At 52.0% G+C, this 25888-nt stretch overlaps 1 protein-coding gene across 1 annotated transcript; it reads left to right on the top strand.

Annotated features, from left to right (window-relative positions):
* Positions 1–193: 193 nt before the first annotated feature.
* On the top strand, positions 194–25316 carry LOC130034983 (protein patched homolog 1-like). Its single transcript, XM_056126476.1, has 14 exons — positions 194–297; positions 1869–1896; positions 4712–4830; positions 5280–5664; positions 5949–6258; positions 10502–10644; positions 12558–12741; positions 14346–14626; positions 16587–16724; positions 19122–19264; positions 22888–22987; positions 23560–23814; positions 24902–24957; positions 25016–25316. The coding sequence occupies exons 3-14, from the start codon at positions 4742–4744 to the stop codon at positions 25314–25316; spliced, it is 2385 nt and encodes a 794-aa protein (XP_055982451.1). The 5' UTR covers positions 194–297; positions 1869–1896; positions 4712–4741.
* Positions 25317–25888: the final 572 nt, after the last annotated feature.

Raw genomic sequence — 25888 nt, 5'->3', positions numbered from 1 at the left:
TGTGCGTAAAGCACTGAGCATCTCCCCACGCCCATGTCCTGGGTGAGACAGACCCCTTTCCTATCCCTTATGCCAACGTCAGAGCCCTCCATTGCCCTGTTCTTCACCTTCTGACTGAAGGTGCACTGTGCACCACTCTTAGCATGGTCATTTCTCATTCCTCATCCCCAGGACAGAACTGGAGAGTGTCTGAAGCGCACAGGCGCCAGTGTGGCACTCACATCCATCAGCAACGTCACCGCCTTCTTCATGGCCGCGCTCATCCCCATCCCCGCGCTCCGGGCCTTCTCCCTGCAGGTGAGTGTTGGGCCAGAGGCCCGAGTTGGCATGAGGACTCCCCCTCTGTTTTTGGGCGCAGTTGTGTTTGGTTTTGATTCTGCTGCCTGTAAGTGTGTTTGCATGCCTGACTTTGGATTTCTTCCAGGTGGTACCTCTGCGGTCAGTGACCTTAATATTCTCTTGCTTAAAAAAAAAAGAAAGAAACAATTTTTTTTTTTTGGTTTCTTACCCCCCCCCCCACCCTTCCAAACCGAACTGCCCAGATATCTGTGAACTTGTGTGTTCCAAAGCCTTTTGCCTTATGGAGTTGCCTCTTCCTTTATAGTCAGACTAAAATGGCCCTCCTGAACCCCAGTAAGCATTAATGCAGCCAACACCCTCCTACGGTATGCCATCGACGGGACCCGGCCAGCTTCCTGGCTGTCCTAAGTGTGCACGCAGCTCGCTTTGGTTCTTGTTTCTCTCCCTGCTAGCTGTTCCTCCTGCCCGAGAATCACCTGAATGCCCCACCTAATGCAGATGGGTCGCGCCGGTGAGTGTGTGAGCGGAGTGCTGAAGTGTTGGACAAGACAGTGTCCACACGCACTAGCCCAAAGGGGTTCTGGGATGGGACCTCCATGGCCGCGGCCCCTGCCATGTCTCCACGCTCCACGGGCTCTTGGCTTTCAGTCCTTTCAGGATACTCAGAAAGTCAGGATTCTCCTGGACCCCATCTAGAGGTTTTTCTGGACAATTGCCCGCCTCTGCAGGAGGAGTACAGCGCTGGGAGCTGTGGCAGGCAGGAAAGGTTCTCCGTGCCTCCGTACCACTGGCGCTCAGGAGTCCAGAAGGCGCCAGGGCTGGAGTCAGTTCCTCAGACCTGAAACAATTGAGGATTTTTAGGAAGTTTGTTAGTGAATTCAAGTTTTAAGACTTCGGCTGTTGCGAAGTAATATCGAAGGAGCATAAGCTTCCCCCTTTCTCTTACACCATGATGATGTATAATCCGTGAGGCAACTTGTGTTTAAAGGAAAAGGCTTTTGGTGTACTTCCTAAACTGTTTAAATTGACAGCCAACCTATGGGGCCGGCATTAGAACAGATTTCTGAAGTTTATATTTTTTCAGTGTTTTAACTTTTTTCCAGTCTTTGTGTTTGAATTTGACTCTCCTAAATATAGATAAATGCCTGAGCGACCTATGGCCCTACTCCGCTAGGGGGACTTATTCTGTGTAGCATGCCACACAGTGTCAGAAAGTAGTGGGCATCGTACCTTCATGACTCAGAGCTTGGGGACGCCGCAGTGGTGGGCACTGGGAGTTGGAGGCCCCCTCCCCAGGTGGCCAGCCCCTACTGTCTTCGGGCTGCACGACAGACACCCCCTCCCGAGGCTGGCCAGTGGGCCACCCATGTCACCTTTCCTGCTTGCTTTTTTTCCCCTCTGTCAATCTGCTCGGCCTCACAGTCGTCCTTTGATTGTCCCTTTCTCATTCTCTCCTCTCCTCTCTCAGTACACACTGGTTGATGATTCATCAAGGCATACTCTTCTTTAATGATATCCTATGGTGTGGTGGTCTGAAAAGCTCCATGAATTTTTCTTTCGCCTTTTAGAAAATCCAGTGCACTGTGTTCTTTCAAGGTAAGCACCATAATGAGATGCAACAAGTACTGTTTGTAGTTCTGTCCCCAGACCTGGGGTAGTCCCTTAGACAATTGCAGGTTCCAGAAGTGCCACTTATGGAAAAAGAACGGCCTCCTGTAACCAGCCTCCTTTTCTTGGCAAGAGAAAAGAGGAATGAAATGTAACAGAAAAGAGCCTAGTACTCTGGGCATTTCTGGAATACCCACCAGCAACTTCATACCATCCCCCTTTCTGTTTTTTGACATTTGAGGTAACCATTGGGTAACTTCCCTCTCTGTTCATGAGCTCAAGTAAGTTCTGACTCTGGGCACTCATCTTTGTCTCCAGAAATCAGATGTTACTTATTTTAATCCTCTAAAGAGGTGGTTCTGTTCATTTCCCCCCGCCCCCCCCCCCCCCCGTAAGGAATTTTTTTCCCTGTGAAACCTGGGGCAATTTTGTAATATAAACAAAATGAATAGAATCTCCCCCTAAAGACATGCTCGTAGATGTCCCTGTCAGGGTCCATAGGTGCAAATATCATGTCTGAGCCAGAAAGTAGTGGCACTGCCCCTGCAGTCTCAGTGACCTCTCCACTGTGGCTTTGCTGGACAGTTGGTCAGGGCTGCCCGGGGCAGGGTCTCAGCAGGGAGGGGAGGGTGTTTCCCCGAGTCCTCAAGCCTTCTCGACAGTGTGCTCACTGCAACCTGTAGCAGACTCAGTCGTGTTCAGGGCACCTCCTCTTCCTTCCTGAGAACTCCTTGCTGTCTGTTTTTCCTGTGTTAATGCTCTTTGGCATTGAGATTCTGTTCATCTCTTGTTAGAAAGTGTTCTCCCTGTTGAGTGTTCGGGGTGGGGAGCTGCCATGGGGTTCTTCTGTCATTCCCTCCAGGAAAGTCACCAAACCTCCCCTGTTTTCTTCTGTGCACAGGCGGCAGACTCTGTCCTTCCATGCTATGGACAGATCACAACTGTGCCCAGAAACCAGCGGGCCCAGCGGTGTCTTTTATTCTCCATTGTTCTCTGGAATGGAGAGAGGTGGTTTGCTGAGGTGGGCCCAGAGCTCTCTGCATGTGAACATGAGTAGAAAAAAAAAATGGGCATGACCCCCCTCCCCACCATTAGTTTCCGGGGGTGAGGGGTGTGTGCTCCGCGTGTGCTCTCCACCTCTAGTTCATTTCCAGGGGTCAGGGGTGTGTGCTCCGTCTGTGTTCCCAGGGTGCCTGCTGGCTGGCCAGGCCTTCTGATCTACTCAGGATCCCATTCAGGAGGCAGCCAGACCCAGTGGGAGCTCCCGGGTCGCCACTGGCCTGGATTCTCTTCCTGGTGGCTACGGGCAGGTGTGGTCACTCTCAGGGGCAGCACTGCCGTGTGTCTGGGCTAGGGATGGGTCAGACCCCTCGTGCTCTCTGCCCTGCCCCACAGAATCAGAAACCCCGGAGCCGTGAGCCGCCATGCTGACCTGGACTCCTTCACACATGTCTGTTTGCTCCCTGACTGGCCCCTCACTCATCCACCACTGTGCCCAAGCACGCATCTCACTCATCTGTGAACACATGTTCACTTCCCAGAGCCCTTCAGCCACTCTGCGGGTGCGTGCATGCGTGTGTGTGTGTGTGTGTGTGTGTGTGTGTGTGTGTGTGTGTGATGCTGAGGACAGAGCCGGTGGCCTCCTGTGGGTGAACAAGCTGTCTCTGAGCTGCATACCTAGCCGCATGAACCAATAGCCTTATCACAGTATTTCGAGGATGTGTATGTGTGATGGACTCTCGTAGAGTTATACACAGGGCGTGCCTCCAGGCACAGGAGTTAGGGGGCTTTGAGGAGGCGCGTGGCTAGTTTGGGTTTCAAAGCCTCCTTGGACATTCACAGTAGAAAGACATTGCTCTCAAACCTGGTCCCGCCGGGCCATCGTGACAGAACCCTGGGCACGGGCCGGGCCAGCAGCAGCCTCGACCCAGGGACAGAGGTTTCAGTCTTGGTAGTTCCTTGAGAAACTCCTCAGAGATTTGTAGTTTTCGGAAAATGCTGGGCCGCTTCCTTGGTTCCTTTGCATTCTGCTCGTCTCCTTGTCGTTGCCCGGCTTCTCGCTGCTCCCGGAGCCGACAGCCCTTCAGCTGTCCTCTGTTGACTTTTTCCTATTAACAGCCCAATTGTGTAATTTTTACTAGGTCAATGGGAGATTTGCCAAGACACTGCAGCATTTAGCCCCGTGTTTATTCTAGGTTATAGAGTGACTTTTGAATCTGTACTTATTTATTCTGCATACTATAATCACACACAAGAATTTCTTTCTGCTTAACTCTCCTTGACCTCTGGTGCTCGAAGCTGCGCGCCACAGCTCGCTCCAGGGCCGCTTGGAATGTGCCAATTAAAAACCTCGGGGGACGTGTTTGAAATTTTATTTCATGTTTGAAAGGTGACATTTGGATATAATCGGTCCTTTCACATATAAACCCTCTCAGTGTTGCATGAACTCTTAGAAATGTTGAGAGGGAAATGTCCCTTTCTGTTTTGCATTTAAACCCCTCCGGTGTGTCTGACTTTGTCGGTTTGGTTTAAGTCTGTCACTGGTAAGATGGTAGTTGAAGCTGCTCTGGGTTCGTGGAATGATCGGAGGTGGAAAGGGTCAGGTTGAGGGGACCTCCTCTGTCTGGCCAGAGGGTCTCAGCGCTGAAAGCAGCAAAGTAACAGGCGACCTTCAGCATAACTCAGGCTGGGGTCTCTGTAGGAGAGGAAAGACGCCATTCGCAAGCACCTTGTTTTCTCCAGGTAGACTCTGACTGCCGCAGTGTGTAGTGACATCAGCTTTCCTTTCCCTTTCTGCTCCCAGGCAGCTGTGGTCGTGGTGTTCAACTTTGCTATGGTCCTGCTCATCTTCCCTGCCATTCTCAGCATGGACCTGTATCGGCGCGAGGACAGAAGGCTGGATATTTTCTGCTGTTTCACAAGGTGTGTTTCTGGCTGCAGCGGCCGCTATTCACTGAGTGCATGCAGATTGGGGGCCTTGGGAATCCGAGCCTGTGCTCTCTTAGGAGGGAATGCAGCATGTGCTGGCGGTCGGGGAAGGGGGCACCAGGGCTGACGCTGGAGCCACATGGCTCCTCTCCCCAGTGAGAGCTTTCCTGGCCCAGCCCACTGGCCCCTCTCCCGCCAGCGCCGCAGGGAAGCTGCAGGCTCAGCGAGATTAGCCAGGAGGCCTCCACCCACTTCACTGTTTGCCAGGCAGACTCGGGTCTGCCACCCACCAGCCTCCATTGACCTATCCCTGTTGGTCTGCGACCCAAGTCAGATGCTCCGCATGGGGCTTCTCATTTTACACTGTCAGAAGTCAAGCTGCTTCCCGGACGTGGGCTTGGCTCCCCACTTGAGTGTCACAGCGTCTCCTCCCCCCTCTGCAGCCCCTGCGTGAACAGGGTGATCCAGGTGGAGCCGCAGGAGAATGCCTGCTTCCCGCCCCCGCCACCCTACAGCAGCCACAGCTTCGCCCACGAGACGCAGATCACCATGCAGTCAACGGTGCAGCTGCGCACCGAGTATGACCCACGCACACACGTGTACTACACCACGGCCGAGCCTCGCTCCGAGATCTCCGTGCAGCCCGTTGCCCTCACACAGGACCCCCTCAGCTGCCAGAGCCCCGAGAGCACTAGCTCCACCCGGGACCTGCTGTCCCAGTGCTCAGACGCTGGCCTGCACTGCCTGGAGCCACCCTGTACCAAGTGGACGCTGTCCTCCTTCGCCGAGAAGCACTACGCCCCTTTCCTCCTGAAACCCAAAGCCAAGGTAAGCGGCTGGGGGCCAGCCGAGGGGAGGGCTTCTGTGGGAGGGGTGGCTGCTTCTCGGTTCAGGTCAACTCTTCACTCCGAAACTCTTTAAGGAAAGAGGAGGCGAGGACTCTGGTCTCAAGCTTCTTCCCCTGGGGCGGTTCCTGGCATTTCCAGTTTGCGGGCTGGTGCCGGTCCACAGAAGAGCTCCGAAGTTGAGAGCCACTGGTCCCTGTGCAGTGTTGGCCAGGTGTGAAGCAGGTGTTTCTCCCGGTCTCACGCGGGCCTCTCCCTTTGTTGCAGGTGGTGGTGATCTTCCTTTTCCTGGGCTTGCTGGGCGTCAGCCTTTATGGAACCACCCGAGTGCGTGATGGGCTGGACCTCACGGACATCGTGCCCCGAGAGACCCGAGAATATGATTTTATTGCTGCACAGTTCAAGTACTTTTCTTTCTACAACATGTATATCGTCACCCAGAAAGCCGATTACCCAAACAGCCAGCACCTGCTCTATGACCTCCACCAGAGCTTCAGCGGCGTGAAGTACGTCATGCTGGAGGAGAACCAGCAGCTCCCCAAGATGTGGCTGCACTACTTCCGGGACTGGCTTCAGGGTAAGGCGCTGCCCGGTACGCTCACCTCCGCCCGCGAGCTGCCTGTGTTCCCTCTGCTGAGCCCCCACCCTGCATCAACAGGGAGACTCAGGTGGAGCCCCAGGTTGCAGGAACACTGGTGTGTGTCACTGACTTCAGAAGGTCACCCAAAATTCTTCCCTTGTGTTTTCTCTGGGGAAACTTCCCAAAGCTGACTTTTACCTGTAGAACTATTGAACAGGTGAAGCAGGGGATCAAGGACCTGGTGCGAAGGTCAGAGTGGGTGACCCTGAGCTGGGGCCAGTGCTTCTCATCCTGAGGCCTGGTTTGGAAGCAGGTCAGGGTGCTGCGTGGATGAAGTTTCCAGGCCAGCTCATCAGCAAGTCACAGCCTGCTTCCCTAGTGTATTTTTGTCTTGATCTGTAAATATACCTTAAAATTCCATACTTTGAATCCCTTTTGATTTTACCTACGAAGGAAACTTATAAATGCCTCATCTCATCACAGAAACAGTGAAATCCTGCTTTAGAACACCTTCCATGGCTCATAGCTTGCTCTGAGAAGCTTTTCCTAGAACATGATTGTTGGTGGGGAGTATGGATTTCTAAGTGTGCACTAAACTGTGCTGACTGAATATGGATGCATTTGGTGATTCCAAAGACATCTGTTCGGTGAAGTGGAGAATCGAGATAATTATTTGCTCAATTCAAGCAAAAATGCTTCCACTTTTAAATGGGACTCCACCAAATAATTATGGACCCAACATTTTTGGCTTGAGTTATCCAATCATTTGGATAATCATTATCTTAATTTCTCAATTAGGTTTGTTTAAATACAGATTCAAGTGTTCTTTTTTTGGTCTTGAATCAATATACTTTACATAAGGAGGAAACACTCCATTTCCCAGTGAGTTCACATGAAACAGAAAATTGTTCAGTAGTTTCTGGCCTGGGTTCATGCTCCAAGAGTTTCATTCATGCTTACATACCAAATTTTTACCTCTCTCTCTCTGTCTTTATTTTTTTTTGAAGAAGGCAAAGAGCAATATGTCTTTAATACTATTTTTTTTTCAAACATGCTCCTGAGATCCACTTCAATTTGCTCCAGATTAGATTTTCTACAGTCGTTGGTGAAGCAGTGGTTTTCAGATAATGAGTCAAAAGAAGACTAGACCGTTGAGAGATTCCTTGCTTTTCATTTTCCCCCCTTGGCCAAAGACATGCAAATAACTTGCCTGAAATGACAAAGATCTGCAGTGCCTCCAGTGACCAAGCAAAGGAGGGTCATTGTAGGGTGATTCCAGTGTCTCCAGCCATTCCTTTGGCTGCTCAGTTTGGCCTGTTAGGCCCAGCTTGGGGAGGGGCAGAGGGTCTTTGTCTCCGGGCAGAGGCGAGGCTAGACCTTTTATAGGAAATTATAAATTATTCCTATGCTTTCAGGCCTTGAAGGACCTAAAGCAGTTGGGCTCGCGTGTGAATCTGTTTGGGTTGCTGAGTGAATCACACCCACCTAGATCAGCTGAGAGCAGTCCCCTGAGTGGGATCCCAGACCAAGAGCAGCTTCTGCCCTAGAGGGCTTAGCAGAGCCTGCAGCCCAGGCTGGCCAGAGGGGTCTGCACTGCCTGGACATTCCTCAGGCTATTGAGTGGTTGATTTGTCTTTGAGCATTTCTTGCTTGGAAGTTCAGTTGCTCCTTCAGAGCACTCTGTGTGGTTTCTAAGTGGCTGCACAGAACCTTCCTTGGTTTTGAATGCTAATTCCATTCATGTCAGCCCAACTATCCGTTTTGGCCTTTTTAGTTCATCAAAATATTTAGAATTGAAAATTGTCATCTTGGAACATGTACACAGATAAGGTGAAGTTCCAGATACAACTGTGTCATATACAAATGGAGCTTGTTTATATTTCACTCTGAATTGCGCAACTGAAACAGATTCACATTCTTTTTAAGGCCCTTTATCTAAGAGAAAACAAGTATCATGATGATTAGCTCACAGCCTTTCACTAGAAAATAACTTTAGTAAATATTTTAAATCAGAAAAGTTTTGGCTAAGGTGTGTGTGTTTTGCTCCATCTCATTGCCACTGTCCTTTCTGTGGTGTGCAGGTGTCAGACTCCAGGGGACAAAGCCTGGTCTGTCCCTTCTTCTGTGTCCAGCTTAGACCAGCACTTTTACTTAGATTTCTTGGAATTTATCAGAAAGCAAAGAAGTGCCAGTTATGAAAGGACTTAATATTTCCTTAAAGTCAGTGACCGACTCCCATCCCTTCAACCCCAGCAGAGCAAGTGAGACGTGGTGTTTACTTGACCAGCGCAGTGACCAGTCAAATGAAACAGCCAGTGTGATGGACTCCCAGATTGGTTCTTCCTCTTCTGTGTCCATGGCAGTATTTCCAGACTGGGCACCAGACAGCCCTGTGCGTGCCCCAGGGTTGTTGGGGGGGGGGGGGGGGGGGGGGCTGGAAATCACAGTGAAAATCAAGTAAACTGGGGGCGGGGTCACAGTGAAAATCAAGTGAACATTGGAGGTGGGAGCACAGCATGAGATTAGGGAGCCAAGTTAGCAGGCCAGATACAGCTGATGCACACTGACCCGAGTGACCCCGCAGGCCCCTTGCCTGGACTTTGCCCATCTCTCCAGTGCTGGCACAGTGGGGCTGAGCTGCCTCCTCCTTCGGCGCTGGGGTGTCCAGGGTGATCCGCACCTCGTGACCCAGCTGCCCGGGCGTGGGTCGAGTGCCCCTCACCTGCTGTCTGGACCCTCCTGGGCACCCCAGGGCAGTGCCAGGTGGGACAGCCCCTGAGCACTAGCTGCGTGGAAGGAAGGGACGAGAGGAGCGGCCAGTCAGTGACAGATGTGCCGGCGTGGAGTGGAATGTGGGGGGTCTCGGGGCAGGCAGCGGCGAGGGAAACTTCTTGTTTTTTCCAAAAGCAGAAGGGAGAAAACCTCAGGTGCTAAAATAAAGCCCCATCCGTTGGCTGCCGCTCACTCTGCGCGTGCTTCCCACAGAGCAGTGGCCAGCGTGCGAAGCCAGCGCTGTCGAGGTCCCCATCCTCAGCTGGGTGATTGGGACAAAAATAGTGCCTGCAGCAGTGGGTGGTGTGATTTGGAGGCAGAGAAAGGGGCTCTGTTCCTCCACCCCCACTCCAGACCCAGGAGTGCTGTCCTTGGGCCGGGGAGGTACAGGGCTCTGCTTAGCGCGTGTCAGGAAAGAAACACCCCTTTTTCCCTCTTACCCACCATCCGTTTCTCACCGGGCCTGAGCCAGCTTGTTCAGAATAGCGCTTTCTCCAGCTTCGGAGCTTGCAGGTTCTACTTGGGAGGTGCTGGGGGGGGGCCCGGGCGGGGAGCAGGGGTGCCGGCGGGAAGAGTGCAGGGCCCCCGAGCCTCTCCAGCTGTGACCATGGTTTTGATTACAGAGGCCAAGCACAGCTGTGTGTGGTGGGCTGCTGGCTTGCCCAGCCCCCCAGAGCTAGAAAGCGTTTTCCTTCCCCTCCCCAGGCTTGCGGTTTGTCATCTGTTCTCACAGAGCCCCTTGTATTGGCCTGTGCCTTCCTGTTCTCAATCTGATCCGCATTTCCCCTGTGAGGTATTTCCCCGCACATACAGGCACACTCACGTGCTCCTGCCCTCGCCCGCCCTCGCCCGTGGCAGGGTGGCAGAGAGGAAGAGAACAGTCGGGAGTGAAGAGGCGTTGGCTGTGATCTTTACACAACCTGGCAGCTGAACCCACAGCTTGTATTAGCTCCACAAGTCAAACAGATGGAACAAATTGACAGAATCACGTTCACTCACCCTGGGCTGGAGAAGCAGCCGAGTTGCTGTTTGAAGTTGGGAATTTAGACGTGTGTGTGCATCCCCGGTGGAGTTCCTGGTCCCTTGAAGAAGCGATGGTGTAGCACGCCTTGGGGCAGGAAGTGGTTAACGGACATTGCATTTCTCACCATCAGTCAGTGCTCCTGCTGTCTCCGTCCCTCATTTTCTCCTTCATTTTTTCTTTTTTCTAAAGTGAAACCTATGTGGTTTTTGAAAAGCTCTTTCCTCCTTGCTGACTTTGAAACAATGATTATTAGGAACCTTTAATTCATTCATGAAGATGACGTAATAGTATCACTGGGCCTTCAAGCCGAAGCCAGGCACAACCCAGAGGGTTTGGTTGGTGTCCAGACCCCCAAGGTGGAGCGGGCCACCCTCTACACACCCCTTCAGGACCACTGGGTGCCATTGGCTCAAAGTAATGGATTATGCTTATTTCCTTTTTTAGGACTTCAGGATGCATTCGACAGTGACTGGGAAATGGGGAAAATTATGCCGAACAATTACAAAAACGGATCAGAGGATGGGGTCCTGGCCTACAAGCTCCTGGTGCAGACCGGCAGCCGTGACAAGCCCATTGACACCAGCCAGGTACTTGCATGGCACTGCCGCTGGGGTTGGGGTGCTGAGCAGGGCCCCGGGGACTCAGCCGTGCAGAGGACAGTTGGACTTTGGCAGATGGTTCTGGGCACACTCTGGCATCACAGTGGTAGAAACACCCAGTTATCTCCAGTTCCGTTGGTGGCACCAGGTGATCATGGGACTGCAAGCAGGCCAGAGAGGGCCTCTCTCTGCCCATCTGTGAACTTGAGTTTTCCAGAGAAATTGCCAGAACAACGTACACTGGAGGCAGCAGATGCTCCTTCCAATATTTCTCAGAGTTATAGTACTTTCTTTCAAAATCAATTGATTATGTTCACGTTCTTGATTATACTCAAACTAGGGGAAATGGCTGCACTGGATAGTCGTTACTAGAATGAGCAGAATTTGGGGTAGATGGGGGGTGTGGGGATTGGAGAAGCCACCGGATGGGTGGAAGGTTTGAGGCACATACCCCAGCATTAGGGAAAGGACAGGGAGTCTCTGTCCCGAGCAGGCAGGCAGAAAGGAGCAGTGCAGAGTCAGAATAGATTCACCCTTCTTCTCACTGACTTAGGCAGGGTGAGCTGATTCTCTTTGATGCTTGTATTTTCCAGCTAGATGCGTGTATACCATGCACTGGCATTCCAGAATCTTCCATCTGATTTCCTCTGGTGTGTTCAAGCAAATAATTCCAATACTGCTGCTGTCTTACCCAAGAAAAAGCCTATTTGTTCTTTGTCTCTGTATCTCACTTACTTCACCTCTGGGCAGAAACTGGTCATGTTAACAATTTCCTGGCAGTTCTGTGTATCACCTTTCCTCTTCTTGCTGGCTTTTCAAACAACAGTTCTACCACATGCATAGTTCTGAGCTGTTATGGAGGATGAATTTGATGCTTAATGACCACAAGTGGGTGGCATCAGGTGTGACAAGGATGTGGGCAGCAGAGCCAGCCTGAGGGGTGCCTGAGCAGCAGGTAGGACAATGCCTACATGGACCCCTGAGCAACATCTCCCACCTTGGAGGGTGAAGCAGAGACTGAGTGTGCTGGGGGACTCCGAGGGTGCTTGGGACATACAGGTGTTATGTATCTTGTAGATTAATTGAGTCCAGATCCCTGAAGTTTATTCTCTCATTCTCCTCCTGTCTCTTTCTTCACTCTTTATTGTTATCACTGTTGTTTTCATTGTGTTTTTAAAAAAATTTTAAAAAGACCAAAAGTGTTGGAACCAGGCCTAAAGTAAACAGGAAGACTGTGTGTGTGTGTGTGTGTGTGTGTGTGTGTGTGTGTGTGTGTGTGTACATGCAGAACCCTACTTTAGAGAGAAATTGTGTCCAGCCTCGTGCTGGAGAGGCATCCCGACTGTGACTGTCCCTCTCAGAAACCAGAAAGGCAGATCCAGGCACGCAGGTTCCGTCCACTTTCTGGCAGTAGACGTTTTTTTTTTTTTTTTCAAATCCACAGGTCATAGGAGGCTAGTGTTAGCAAAATTTATACAGATGTTGTTTTATTTTTATAGCTCTCCTCCATTTACCGGGTGGCATTTCCTTCAGTGTTAACAACAGAGGTTAACTGCACACAGACGTGCACGGGGATTCTTGCCAGGTTTTTCCCCCTTCCCCTTCTATAAATATATTTCTCCAGATTGTTCATTCTCTGCCTTGGCTGCAGACTGTCTCTTAGCATTCAGCTTTAATTGGTTCAGTTGATTCCCAGGCCATCTGCAAATCCCCGTGTTATAAACACACTGGTTTTTGCATCCTCTGATGCGTGCATTTTGAAAGAGAACAAAGGTGCTCGGATGGGATTTTTCTGCATTTTCAAACTGTGGGAACTCTATTCTTTGTTGCAAGTGCTTTTCTCTCGCAGTGGTGTTGCCCCCAACCTCGATTCTGAAAGCTCCTGTTTTCCCATTTTGTAGTTGACGAAGCAGCGCCTGGTGGACGCGAATGGCATCATTAACCCCACGGCTTTCTACATCTACCTGACTGCATGGGTCAGCAATGACCCTGTGGCCTACGCCGCCTCCCAGGCCAACATCCGGCCACACCGCCCGGAGTGGGTGCACGACAAGGCTGACTACATGCCAGAGACCAGGCTGAGAAGTAGGTACCACCCTGCCCGGACCCGCAGCCCAGAGGGCGCTTGCTCTGTCCTTCACTCGGCCACTTCCCTCAACTTCTGAAGCTAGCCAGAGTTCAGAAATGTAAACAGAGGAATAGATTTCTTTTAGCTTAAAACACCCGGAGACAGATGAGGCTTATAATGGAAAATGCCCCATTCTCTGCCGTGCTGAGAAATAGTCTCCTGTCTTTGACAGTAGCGTCAAGGCTGGGATGTATCCTGGGCATCTCTGCCGATTGCCAGCTGTTCCCTGTGCAAGGTGGGGACGCTTCTAGGTTGAGTGTTTTTTCACTATTGTAGAGTTTTATTACCAGGGATTATGTGTTTATCTTAGTTTTTGTCAGCTGTGGCGTTGAAGGAATTTTTTGGCAATTGGGTCATTCCTAGACACTACCAAGCACCTGTACTCTGTCAAAACTGTTTAAACTGGTGTAGACAAATCTGTATACAACAGCGTCCTCTTCCTTTCTCCTCTCAGCTCTGATTTTGAAAGGTGGTTCTGTGTGGATGTAATCTGCATTTCCATTAGTTATTCGTGGCTTTTCATTGGGATGTTTGGACCAGTTGGAAGATGCGGGGCAGAGGAAGGCGGAGCTGCTGGAGAGCAAGTGTGTTGTGCTTCTCTCTGTCGAAACCCCAGGCCTGTGGCAAGCAGCCAAGACTTGTCTTAACGAAAATTTATAGTTGAGATTGTAATAGGGCAAATCATGTTTAGCATGTCGCCCGGATGACCCCGAAGGATCTGGAACCCACAGCCACAGGAATTAAACGGCTGTATGAGGGTTCTCCCCTTGCTGCTGAGGCTTAACATTGCATTAAAGAGATGTGGAAGATTTAAATGTGTTAGATCTCTAGAAGAATAGGAAAGTTGAGCAGTTTCCTTCAGAGAGCACAACTTTTGACTTACTTTGCTCTCAAAAGTGAGTGAAATCCAGTTGTAGAATAACCGAAAAAAAAATCGTCCCAAAATTTTATTCTTTGGAGAAGGTTAGACTCAGACTAAAATCAAAGGTTAAATAAATTTACAAAGCACGAGTCTCTCTCCCCCTAAAAAAGAGGAAAGAAAGACTGATTGATTATTGTTTGGCTTTATAAAACTGGGCCAGGAGTGGAGCTCTGGTGGAGCATGTGCTGCACGTGGCTGGAGTTCTGGGTTTAATCCCCTGCACCACAAAAAGCAAAAGTTAGTGGGGAGGTAAGTGAGGCGGGGGAGAGATAACCTGACAGTCTGAGCACATGGAAAACATCTTGTATGTGGGAGGGCGAGGCTTGATCCCCTGCCCCACGTGGTCCCCTAGGCACCCCTGGAAATACCCCCAAGAGCCCCTTAAGTTTTAAAAATCGGATTGAAATTTTAAAAACCCAGAGATGATCATCCGTAGTGTTGGGGATTGATAGTGAAGGGAGCACAGGAGCAAAGGATTCTTGCGGAGCTTGCTAAGAAGTGGGGTGGGAGGCAGCGGGTGTGGGCACAGTGGGACTTGGCCACAAGCTCTCTTCTCTGCCTGGACTGTGTCTGTAAATCTGTGTTTATACTATCTCATGGAGCCCGTAACTGGCCTCTTCCTGTTGCTTCTCTGTCCAGTCCCAGCCGCAGAGCCCATCGAGTACGCCCAGTTCCCTTTCTACCTCAACGGCCTGCGCGACACCGCAGACTTTGTAGAAGCAATTGAGAAAGTCCGGACCATCTGCAACAACTACACGAGCCTGGGCCTGTCCAGCTACCCCAATGGCTATCCCTTCCTCTTCTGGGAACAGTACATTGGCCTCCGCCACTGGCTCCTGCTGTCCATCAGCGTGGTGCTGGCCTGCACGTTCCTGGTCTGTGCTGTCTTCCTCCTGAACCCCTGGACAGCTGGGATCATTGTGAGTTACTCTGAGGGTCTTTGTGGAAGTCACATTCCTTTCAGCATAGCTCTCTCTGTAGCCAGGAAGTTTTGTTTATGTCTGGGCTCAGGAGGAGGTATAGATTGCATCACTCCATACTCTATTTATTCTGCTTGAGGTGGCAAGGCTGTGTGTGTGTGGGGGGGGGGGGGGGGGGGTGGAAGCTTTTATGGCCTAGTCCTGTGCTCCCCTCCTACAGTTTCCAACAGTTTCGCTAGGATAGGTTTTAAGCACACATTCCATAACCACTCTGAGCTTTTATCAAATGCAAACACACAAAGCACAACCATTCTACTTTAATTCAGGTGTTATTTGTGACTGCAACCCAGACCCAATACATAGATTGTTCTTCTAAATGGAGGGATAGAGAGGTTCGACAGCATAGTTCAGATGAAATGGCTTTGCGTGGTATGTGTGTGTATGTTTTAGCTCTTGGGGAAATGAAAAACTGGTACCGCTCACCTATTGTTGGCAGACTTTCTCCAAATCGAATGCTCTCAGATTTGCAGTAAGTGTTACGTAGAGGCTTCTTAAAACCATGGCAGTGTTTAGCTTCCATGAACTGTGGTCTAACCTTCAAAATGCCAAAATTATAAAAACAAAGCCCATGTCTTGTTTCGGCTCTGTGGGTCTGCAGCACGCACGGTAGAAGGTAAATGTTTAGTCTGTAGTCGCTTTCATGGTCCTTAAGCAGTGGATGTTGTCCGTCTTTCATGAGCTTATTAACAGAGAGCAAAGGAACTCGATCGCGCTTCCCTTCCCTTGCCCGCACTGCCGCTCCCCTGCCCTCCAGAAAGCTCACTCTCCTTTCAGCCTATCTGTGTCAGGTTTATGGGGTTAATTGTATTTGCCCTCCTTCAGCCCAGCGAACTCTAAAGTCCACTGCACAGGTTTTCGTGCTCCCAGCAGATTTTTACAGGGCAGATGAAAGGCAAATAAAATCTTGTCCTTGGGCTTAACCGCTCACTTTGTCCACTCCAGCTGCTGCCAGGTTCTGCAGAGTGGAGGGCTGTAACCTGACCTGCGTCGGCTGACCACTCAGCCCTATCCCAGTTTAACTTGTTTCCATTCACCCTCAGCCCCTCTGCTCCAAACAAAAGCAAAGCCACTTGTCAGTCAGAGAACTCTCTCTCACTGCCCTTGGCTTTCTTTAGGATGGAGAGTCAACTAAGGAGTTTTTCACCCCCAACTATTAGGTTTTATTTATCTTATACCATTTTTGTTGAGGTCCCAGGATTGATAATACTTTTTTGGGGCGGGGAGGGGGGCGGACCACACCTGGAGAAGCTCAGGGCTGCTCATGGCTCTGCACTCAGGAACTACTCCTGGTAGAGCTCAGGAACCATACAGGAGGGGTACTGGGAATCGAACCCTAGTCAGCCATGTGCAAGGCAAACATGCTCCCCGAAGTACTGTCACACCAGCTCTGATTTCCGACACTGTTACTCAGAGTGTCCATGCATGCATCGTTCCAACACTACACCCTTACCCAGAGTGCCCACTCACAGGGCCCCAGGGGCCCCCACTCACATGTCAGCTCAGTTCTCTAGACACGTTCTCTAGTTCTGGTGACTTTGAAAAAGCTATTAGGTTTTAAAGATCCAAAACCAGAGAAAGTACCTTCTTTTTAACTAGATTTTAATTTGTGGCTAGTGAGAAATTTGTGCTTAGGAGATTCTTTGTGAGCAGTTCTGGTGGGAGAGTTTGGGGGGAAGTTGGCCTTCTAGAGACACTGTCAACTCCCCACACAAACCCGCCCACTGCAGCCTCCAGCCTCCTATGACCAGGGGGTGGTCAGCTCAGGAAGGCAGGGCGCCCAGACTACATTAGGATCCCCATGTTCCTCAGCACCAATGTCAAGTTTGGCGCTCTCTGTGCCCTGATACTCTTCACCAGGGGTGCTCTTGTGCCAAGCCTCACCCTGTGTGTCTTCCTCAAGGTGACCGTCCTGGCCCTGATGACAGTGGAGCTCTTCGGCATGATGGGTCTCATCGGGATCAAGCTGAGTGCGGTCCCTGTGGTCATCCTCGTGGCCTCCGTGGGCATTGGCGTGGAGTTCACTGTGCACGTGGCGCTGGTAAGGGGCCTCAGCCCAGGCAGTGAGCCACCTCCTTCTGGGATAGAGACCTTCTTACTGCTTCCCTTCACCAAGGCACGGTGTGTCCCTTCTCTGGGCGTGGCCAGACTCTGTTTCCAGTCTCAGAAGTGTGAGACAGCTGGCGGCTGCTGTGTCCCTGGGTGTAGGCACAGCGGCGCCATGTGGCCAGCACTCACGTGCTGTGCTTCTGACACACACCGTGCGGTGTCTGGAAGCAGGACACACTCAGTGTTTTAAGCTGCAGTGATTAAGCAGGGATCAGCGGAGCCCACGCTCACAGGCTCGGGAAGGGTGGAATCATTGGGTGAAGTGAATTGGCAACTGCATTCCACCTGTGGCTCGGGTGCCAGTGCCTGAGAGCTGACCTCATCTGCGCCCACCTAGCTCTGGCCCCTCCTCCCGGCCGGCTCCCTGGCAGCAGGAAGTGTGCGAACCCACATTGCATTGAGAATTTTCCCCCGTCTCTGCCTGCCCGTGTGAATGCTTTGCTGGAGAATGCTAAGCTTTCGAGGAGTCACGTCCAGAGATAAGGCCGCCTGCGCACCTACTGATCGAGGCTTGGATGCGGAGGCCTCCTAGTAGTGTGAAGTCTGTTCCATCGAAGTGTGCTCAGAGCTTGAGCTCTTGGGTGATTGCAGCATTCAGTGTACATTGGCTGAGTCACTCCTGCTGCTTAGCCTGGCTGGCTAAAACCCTGGCACTGGACTCTGGTCAGATGAATTTTTGCCTTGCTTTTGCCATCTCTGGCATTAATCATCCTTAGACTTGGGGCCATGGAAGCAGCGTATTTTCACAGAGGCCAGTTTTGGCCTTGGCGTTTCGTATTCCTTCCATGGGGAGATTCTTCCCAGGGTATTTTAATGCAGCAGAGATGTGTAAACTCGCACTTGAGAGAGTACAGGGACTCAGACGCTCACCTGCATGTGGTCAGCTCGGCCCACAGGGTCCCCTGAGCACAGAACCTGGAACATGGCCCTCAAGCATGTCCCTCCAAAGAATTGTAAGTTTAGGCGTTTGGGGAATAACATTGAATTAGAATGATCTCATTCCCTCGCCTCACCCACTGGAATGTTAAGATAAAAGCAGCTCGTTGAAAGAGTCTCCTTTGATTTGGTTTCCCCGATGTCTTATCCCCAGGGTGCTGGGAGGAGAGGGATTCTGTTTTTCTGGAGGTGCCCACTATCCTAGAAATTTGAGACTCAAAGTCGAATAACATTTCTGCAGAGAAGACAGCTTCACCTCAGAGCTAGGCCTCCCCATGCCGTCATCTTCTGATTGTGTATTTAAGAAACCACATCTTCAATGGCGTTGCAGACAGGAGTGTACGGGCGTGCTGAACACAGCCGTTGAACTGTAGTGGAAGCTCAGGTGTCTGTGTCTGGCAGCTGTGAACAGAACCACTGTCCCCGCAGTGTCTGGAAGCAAAGAATGCCCCTGCTGCTCACACAGGGCCGCCTTCTGGGATCTCAGGGACTCCAGGCCTGATCTGTCTCTGTGCAGGGAAGTGCCCCTGCATCCTCAGTAGCAGCACTGCCCTCTCTCAGGACACAATTCTCTTCTGTCCTGTAGGTGAATGTCCAAAGAAAGGAAGTTACTGGGCCAGAGTGATAATACAGTGGAAGGACATTTGCCTTGCATGCAGCTGACTCTCCAGTACCCCATGTGGTCCCCTGAGCCTCACCAGGAGTGATCCCTGGGCACAGAGCCAGGAGTAGGCCCTGAGCACTGCTGAGGGCCTCCCCCAAAACAAAAAGAAGAGCTTTAAGGGTGTGTAGAACATGGAAATAAGTTCAGAGAGTTTGAACAGACTTGATTTCAACTTACAGTTCTGTATTTTTCTTGTAATGCCTTTCTGGTTTCGAACTGTTCATGAGTGCATTATGTTTGAAATAGAATGAAAGAAATTCTAGCCTCAGAGTAATTATGAGGAAATACAGGTTAGCTCTAAGTTGCACGAGTGCTGCCACAAGTTAAGAAAGTTCATTTGGAAGAAAACCTTGCCCATTACAAAAATCAGGCAAAACCCTGGCCTGGATCTTTCTCAGGGAGCTGGCGGGAGGTCATTTTAGTCGGGAAGAGCATGGAGAATGATCAGCAGTGAGAAAGAAGGGACCGTTCTGCTCGTTTCTGTATAAATGTTGACTTTGCCTTCAGAGACGACCGTCCTCACCCAGCACTGCTGCTGCTGAGATGGGCATTGATGCCCAGTGCCAGGGTTTCTCTCGGGCGCAGCCTCATGGCAATGAGCTGAGCTGCAGGCCGTGGCTGGGCAGGAAGCTCTCAGCCCTGGACAGGCGGGGAAAAGTCACTCACGGTGTGGACACCAGACCCGCCCTCATGTCCAGCAGCTTAGTCGCCCCCACCCTTCCTCCACAGGCCTTTCTGACCGCCATCGGCGACAAGAACCGCAGGGCGGTGCTCGCCTTGGAGCACATGTTCGCACCCGTCCTGGATGGGGCCGTGTCCACTCTGCTCGGAGTACTGATGCTTGCGGGGTCGGAGTTTGACTTCATTGTCAGGTGAGGAGCGGGAAAGTGGTGGCAACAGCCCGTCTCGCCTGTTTGTACATGACTGTCTTCCGCTGCACCTGATAATGCTGAAGCATGTTTTATGTCTCTTCCTGCTTGACCACCCCGCCCCCCAACCCCCCTCCCCCCCCACTGTGACTGAGAGATTCTTGACAAATAAAATAGACATGGTCTATGTGTTGTGAAGCTGTTCCTACCATCTGTCACTTCCCTTCTGGAGGTTTTCTTTGCAGCTTGTGTTAGGGACCATCTTGAAGGGAAAAGATGGAAGGAAGTACAGCCGAGCGGATACTTCACAGCCAGTTCCAGATACCCAGATTAGAAATTGCCCCGGGAAGAGATGAACATGGTTCCATTCATTGACCCAATTTTACACTTCAGCACTATAGAAAGGAGAGCTTACCAGTAACTAAAATCGTCTCGCCTAGATAATTCTAAGAAAAGAGAATGTACTCACATTTAATATTCTATTTCCCACTAAGATGTAGGAAGCATTTAACCTTTAACTTTCTTTGTGTCATGTTTTGAAAATTCAGCCCTGGTCTGGACACTCCTCTTTGGATCTCAAGGCAAACAGTTTCTGGGAAACTCAACTAAAAATGTGACTATATAGGAATAATAAAAGGAGAACAAGTTTTTCTTCTTCTTTTTTTTTGGGGGGGGGTCACACCCGGTGATGCTTAAGGGTTACTCCTGGCTCTGCACTCAGGAACCACTCCTGGCAGTGCTCGGGGGACCATATGGGATGCTGGGAATCGAACCCAGGTCAGCCACGTGCAAGGCCCTACCTGCTGTGCTATCAGTCGAGCCCGAACAAGTTTTTCTTTTGAAAATAAGATGGTAGCACTGGGATGTAACTCAGTTGAGCACTTACCCTCGCATGTGCAAGGCCCTGGGTTTGAGCCCCAGCCCAGTTTAAAAAAAAAAAAATTGACAAAATTTTGTTTTGGGCTACACGCAGTGATGCCCAGGGATGGCTCCCGGTAGACTCTGGGGACCGTCAGTGGTCGCTGGCAAGGCCGTGTCCACCCTGCTTTACTGCCCTCCAGCTCCAGTCCAAACTTTTTAAAAAAAAATTTAAAAAAGGAAGCAAGATACTACTATTCTCAGAAAACACTTATTTTCTCCAAATAGCCTCCATAGCTCTGTGGACCTTTCTCTGAGTTGTGACAGCTGTTTTGTGAGGCAGTGTGTGGAATGACATCAGGATCATCAGGTCAGATTTAGAGTCATGGCAAAGTGAAATCAAATTGAAGAAGCGCCAAGCCAGTTTGCCATGACCACTGTCGAGAGGTCATCTGAACAGACTTTCCCAGAGTGCCTACGGTGGGGCCCTCACTTTCGGGCTACCAAAGCTGGTTGGTTGGTTCGGACTGGAGCTGGAGAGCAGTAAAGCAGGGTGGACACGGGCCTTGCCAGCGACCACTGACAGTCCCCAGAGTCTACCGGGAGCCATCCCTGGCATGACTGCGTGTAGCCCAAAACAAAATTTTGTCAATTTTTGAAATGCACCACCTTGTGACATGCCCCAGGGCAGCTCAGTGTCGTGGTGCCTGAGCCCTTCGGGGTGAGTGTGGCAATCCGCTCGCTGAGTCTGGGGGTCCGGAAACGGGCACATGCGCCTCTGCTGTGATCTGTGCGCAAACCTTGTGAGGGTCTCCAACTCCTGCACGTGCTTTCCTGGCACAGGAGTTGCTGCATTTCCCACAGCTCATGGTCCCCCAGACACATCAGCGAGTGCGCCTATGCGGGTGTTCTTATCTTCCTGAGGCAGAGCTCTGTACCCCAGATCCGGCCGTAGTTTGAGGCTGGCCTGTACTAGAAGCTCTTGACTTTGGTTTGGACCTCTACAGGTCAATTGTACTTGTTTCTGTATGGTCTGAGAGTTTTATGTTGAAGAGTTTCTTTTGTGCCATTTCTCACTCAACACAAGCGCATCTCCTAAGTGCAGTTCTGCCTAGCTGTGTTGCCCATGTGCTGCCCCCACAAGGAATCTCCTGACCTATGGAGCTGTAGTTCCCAAGCTGTTGAACACCCTGAGAAGTGCAGGGTGTAGGGGGACCTCAGAGGTCTCCCATCTCCTCCTGGATGATGCTGGGTGAGTCAGGGAGCGGCAGGGCCTGGAAAGCAGACCCCCAGGCCTCCCTCCTGTCCATGAGACGGTTCTCTCGGTTCTCTCGCTGGCGTATCAGTCTTCTTATGTCAAGCACTTAGAAGGGCTCCTCGTTTCCTAGTGCCGGAGGGGTTGACCTGACGAAGCCCTCTCTGGGGTCAGCTAAATGAGCAGACATTGTATACACTGGGCCGTCAGAAATCTAATTGGTGTGTTTATGCTACAGTTAGATGGATGGGATGCAAATGTCTTAATGCCGCTGCTGCTCTGTGCCTCTACCAAAAGTTCCAGCAGTTTACATTAGAGCAAGACATTTGCTGCTTGGGCTTTGCTAATGCAGCTCAGAGTTTCTGATGTTTCTAATAGCTGCGCGGTATTTGTATTTTTATAGGGATTCTCTCTCCTTTCATCTCATGTCCAAACATATATAGGCATGGCAGCATTCGGCGCCTGTTCCGTTTTACGATTAAGAGGACCATTAACGATATGTCACCCTCCCTCTCTCGACATTCTGGGGCCCGCTCCTGCCCCAGCATTTGCAGCAGAATCCCCATAGAATTTGCTGGAGCAAAGCCCTGCTTGCATAGCGCTGCTCTCAGCAGCTGTGTGGAGGGTCGGCCCATAGGTTCACCTTGGTATTCATGAAGGATCCCAGACTTCGCCTTCAATGGTGGGAAAGCAGGGCCACTTGTGTACTCTCCTCTTCTTCATGGTGCTGTGGCCTTTATGTTTGAATTGGCTGACGCAAAACAAGAGTATTCAGAGATGCTAAATTGTTCAACAAAAGATTGGCCCACAGAGCAGCCCCTGCATTGTGGCCCTCCCTCCCCTGAAAATGCCCCAGCAACTACAGAATGGGAAGCACTTTTTTTTTCTCCAGAAAGCTGGTTCCCGTGTTCTAAAAAAAAGGTTGCATTTGGAGCTATTTGGTAAAACTGGAACTCACAGAATTCTAGGCAGAAAGTTGTGATTAATGAAAGCCCAGGGAAAGCCTTACCTGATCGGCTGGAGACTTAATTAGAGCTTCTGCTGAGATGCAGAAGCATTTCACAGTGGATTAGCTGCCTGCAGAAGTGGGCTGCTTTTCCTCCTGGGCGAAATTGTTTAAATTCTACACCCTTCACTTCATTTGTTTGCTTCTGCTGGGTTTTCAAGAACAGGGCCCCTTTGCATTGTGTGTGCATTCAGTCTGCTCAGCCATTCACTCTGCATTCCATATTTTTCTGTTTGTGTTAACACATTCATAAATAACATGACATGCTTTGAGATTTCAGCAAATTATCAAACTAATTTTTCCGCCTTTTCTTTATGAACTAACACTTTAGGTGATGGAATGTAGTCCTCAAAGTCAGAAGGTTAAAAAAAAAATCTAATCTTGTGCTGAATTTGAAGTGGGGTTTAGTGCAGCCTCTCCGTGATGCAGGCTGCAGAGCTTACACTCGGGATGGGGAGCTGCCTGTACTTGTGTGACCATGAACTTTGTTCCCTGCTTGTCTTTAAGGTATTTCTTTGCTGTCCTCGCCATCCTGACGATCCTGGGTGTTCTCAATGGGCTGGTTTTACTTCCAGTGCTCCTGTCCTTCTTCGGGCCATACCCTGAGGTCAGTGATGACAACAGGCTTAGTGCTCAGACCACTATCCCCGGAAAACTATTTTCCTGATACCATTCTTCATTTAGATATGTCCACTTGGGATTATTTGCTTTTTCAGTAACGTAATAACTATGACATTGTAGCCTCTTAAATTTAATAGTGGGGGGAGGGGGCGATAGCACTGGATTGTTTTGGGTGTTTGGGGAGAGGGGTTGAGTTTGGGGGAGGGTTGTTTTGGGTGATGTCTGAGACCACTGGGGCTAGTTGTGATGGTTCTCCAGGGCCCATGCTGTGGCGTTAGACATGGAGAGCCCCCACCCACCCGTCTCCGCCCCAGCCCAGCCCCTGGCTGTAGAGACCTCTTTTTTGCCCCATGAATGACGGCCAAGGTCTCACAGATCTGTATCAGTTAAATACCCCCGTCCTGGGCTGGGGCCAAGAGGACCTGCCCCTTTCCCCGGTGTGAGACAGACCTAGTCTCTCCTGCTGTTCTGAGGCGGGTCCCCAGAACAGTGACGGTGTGCCGGGGCACTGTGCCGTGTGGGCAGCGAGTGAGCCTGCTGACGTTCTTCCTTGCGCAGGTATCCCCGGCCGGCGGGCTGAGTCGGCTGCCGACCCCGTCCCCCGAGCCTGCCGCCAGTGTGGTCCGCTTTGCTGTGCCCCCGGGCTGCCCACACGCAGGCTCCGACTCCTCAGACTCGGAGTACAGCTCCCAGACAACGGTGTCGGGACTCAGCGAGGAGCTGCGCCACTACCAGGCCCAGCAGGAGCCACGGGGCCTGGCCCGCCGCGGGGCCGCAGAAGCCCCTGAGAACCCTGTCTTCGCCCGCTCCACCGTAAGTGCCTGGGTGGGCAGCTGGTTGGGGGCAGCTCCAGAGGCCCGGGGCACTGCCAGGGTCTGTTCTGGGTGGGAGACTGGTGTCCTCTAGTGAGCTGAGGAGAAAGCAGAGATCCCCAGAACAACAGCATCCGCAAGTGTGCTCTTTCTTTTTTTCATTTTACTTTTTTGTTTTTTGGTTATTTGGGCCACACTGGCAGTATTCGGGGCCGACGCCTGGCTCTGTACTCAGGAGTCACTTCTGGTGGGGCTGGGGGACTATGTGGGGTCCCAGGAATCGGACCCAGGTCAGCCGCCCTCTGTACTATTACCCCAGCCCCTCGGAGATACCACCCTTCTCTTGCCGCAAAAGCGAGTTTCCTTCCTGTCCCTTCTGCTCTGTCCTGACTGTTACTGCCCACGACTGGCGGCTGCTTCTAGAAACTGAGAGGGGCAGAGACTGAGACACAGCCGGGGTGGGGTCTGGAGCACGTGGGGGCCGAGGAGGGCCTGAGGTGCTTGCTGTTGTTGGGGGCACGCCTGCTGTTGGTTCAAAGCCCCCTTCCAGGAGCGGGAGGAAGACCGGGCAAGGACCTGTGTCCTCCTCCTGCTGCCCCACTCTCCCCCGAGGGGCCGGCTGTGCGGCAGTGCCATTCCTGTCCTGTCCAGCGGGAGCCTGGAAATAGGTACAGGCTGAATGCCTTTGAAGTTGGTCACGGTACTTTGATGGATGCGGCCACTGTGTCGCGCCGCGCTTTGTTCAGAGACCCAGAAAGCAGATTTCCCGAAAGCCCAGCTGCCCTGCGAGCTGCCGAGGCTGCGGCGCTGGTTCTGCCTGTGAGCAGGAGCTTGGTGCTGAGAGGGCACCTGCCAGGCACTCGCCGCACAGCCCTGTCTCGGCCCACCTGCGGGGTCGCATGGGAGAAGCCCGAGAGAACACGCAGGCGAGGCCGCGGGGGGAGACGCTGAGGGCGGGAGGCCGCGCGGGGTGGTGGAGCCGGGATGGGGCAGTGTGGGTGGCCAGGCTGGGCCCAGCCAAGACGCAGGGCGCTGAGCCAAGCGCCGGCCGCAGCCTGTGCTGACCTGCCCGCCCCTCTGCTCCGCAGGTGGTCCACCCTGAAGGAAGGGCCCCCCCCGCCCCGGAGGGAGCCCCCCCGGGAAGGCTCGCGGCCACCCCCGTACCAACCGCGCAGAGACGCCTTTGAGACCCCTCCTGAGAGACCACCGTGCCCAGGACCCCGGAGCGCCCGTCCACACCGGCACCCCACGCCCGGCTACTGCCCGCCCTTCGCCACGGTGACTGCCTCGGCCTCGGTGACAGTGGCTGTGCACCCGCCTGGCCGCGCGGCCCGGGGAGGCCTGTGTCCCAGCCACGAGGACTGTTCCCAGGCTGGCCCCGGGTGCTTCGCAGACCCCCACGTGCCATCCAGCGTGCGCCGCGAGAGGAGCTCCAAGGTCGAAGTCATCGAGCTGCAGGACGTGGAGTGTGAAGAGACCCCCCAGGGACACAGCTCTGGCTGAGGTGTGGAGGCCATGGGAGGGACACAGGGTGCCGGGCCTGGGCGTCCCCGGAAACCTGTCCGGTGCTCATGCCCGGGCCATAGAGCCTAAGCCTGATGCCCGCGGGGCCTCTGTGGTGTGTGGCCCGAGTCAGGTGGCCAGACGGTGTCTGGGGTCCGTGAGTAGCCACGAGCAAGCGAGTCCCTGTCACCAGCACCCAGTTACTCCGCAATGGGGACTTGCCTGACACCTCTCAAGTTCCCCGCCCCGCCCTTGACGCCTGCCCTCTATAAATCTGCACTCACTTTGACTCGCTCTTACTTGCCTTTTTTAGGCTGAGTAAAATCGGAAGCAAAGAGGCCAAAGATTGGAAGCCCCCGTCCCTGCCCCCACCTCCTTCCAGAACTGCTTGAAGAGAAGTGTTGGAAGTTATAAATACAGCTGCACCCCAGGAGCAGTGTATTGTTACTGTAACCAATTGTATCATTTTGTGAAATATTTCTATAAATATTTAAGAGGTGTACACATCTGTAATATAGGAGGAGTGATGTAAAGTAGTGTGACGTGGCTCTCCCCACACAAGCCCCAGGGCC

Source organism: Sorex fumeus, unplaced genomic scaffold (assembly GCF_029834395.1).
Source record: "Sorex fumeus unplaced genomic scaffold, SorFum_2.1 ptg000063l, whole genome shotgun sequence".
NCBI lineage: Eukaryota > Metazoa > Chordata > Mammalia > Eulipotyphla > Soricidae > Sorex > Sorex fumeus.
Note: the sequence above shows the minus strand (reverse complement) of the source record. Positions and strands in the feature narration are given on the sequence as shown.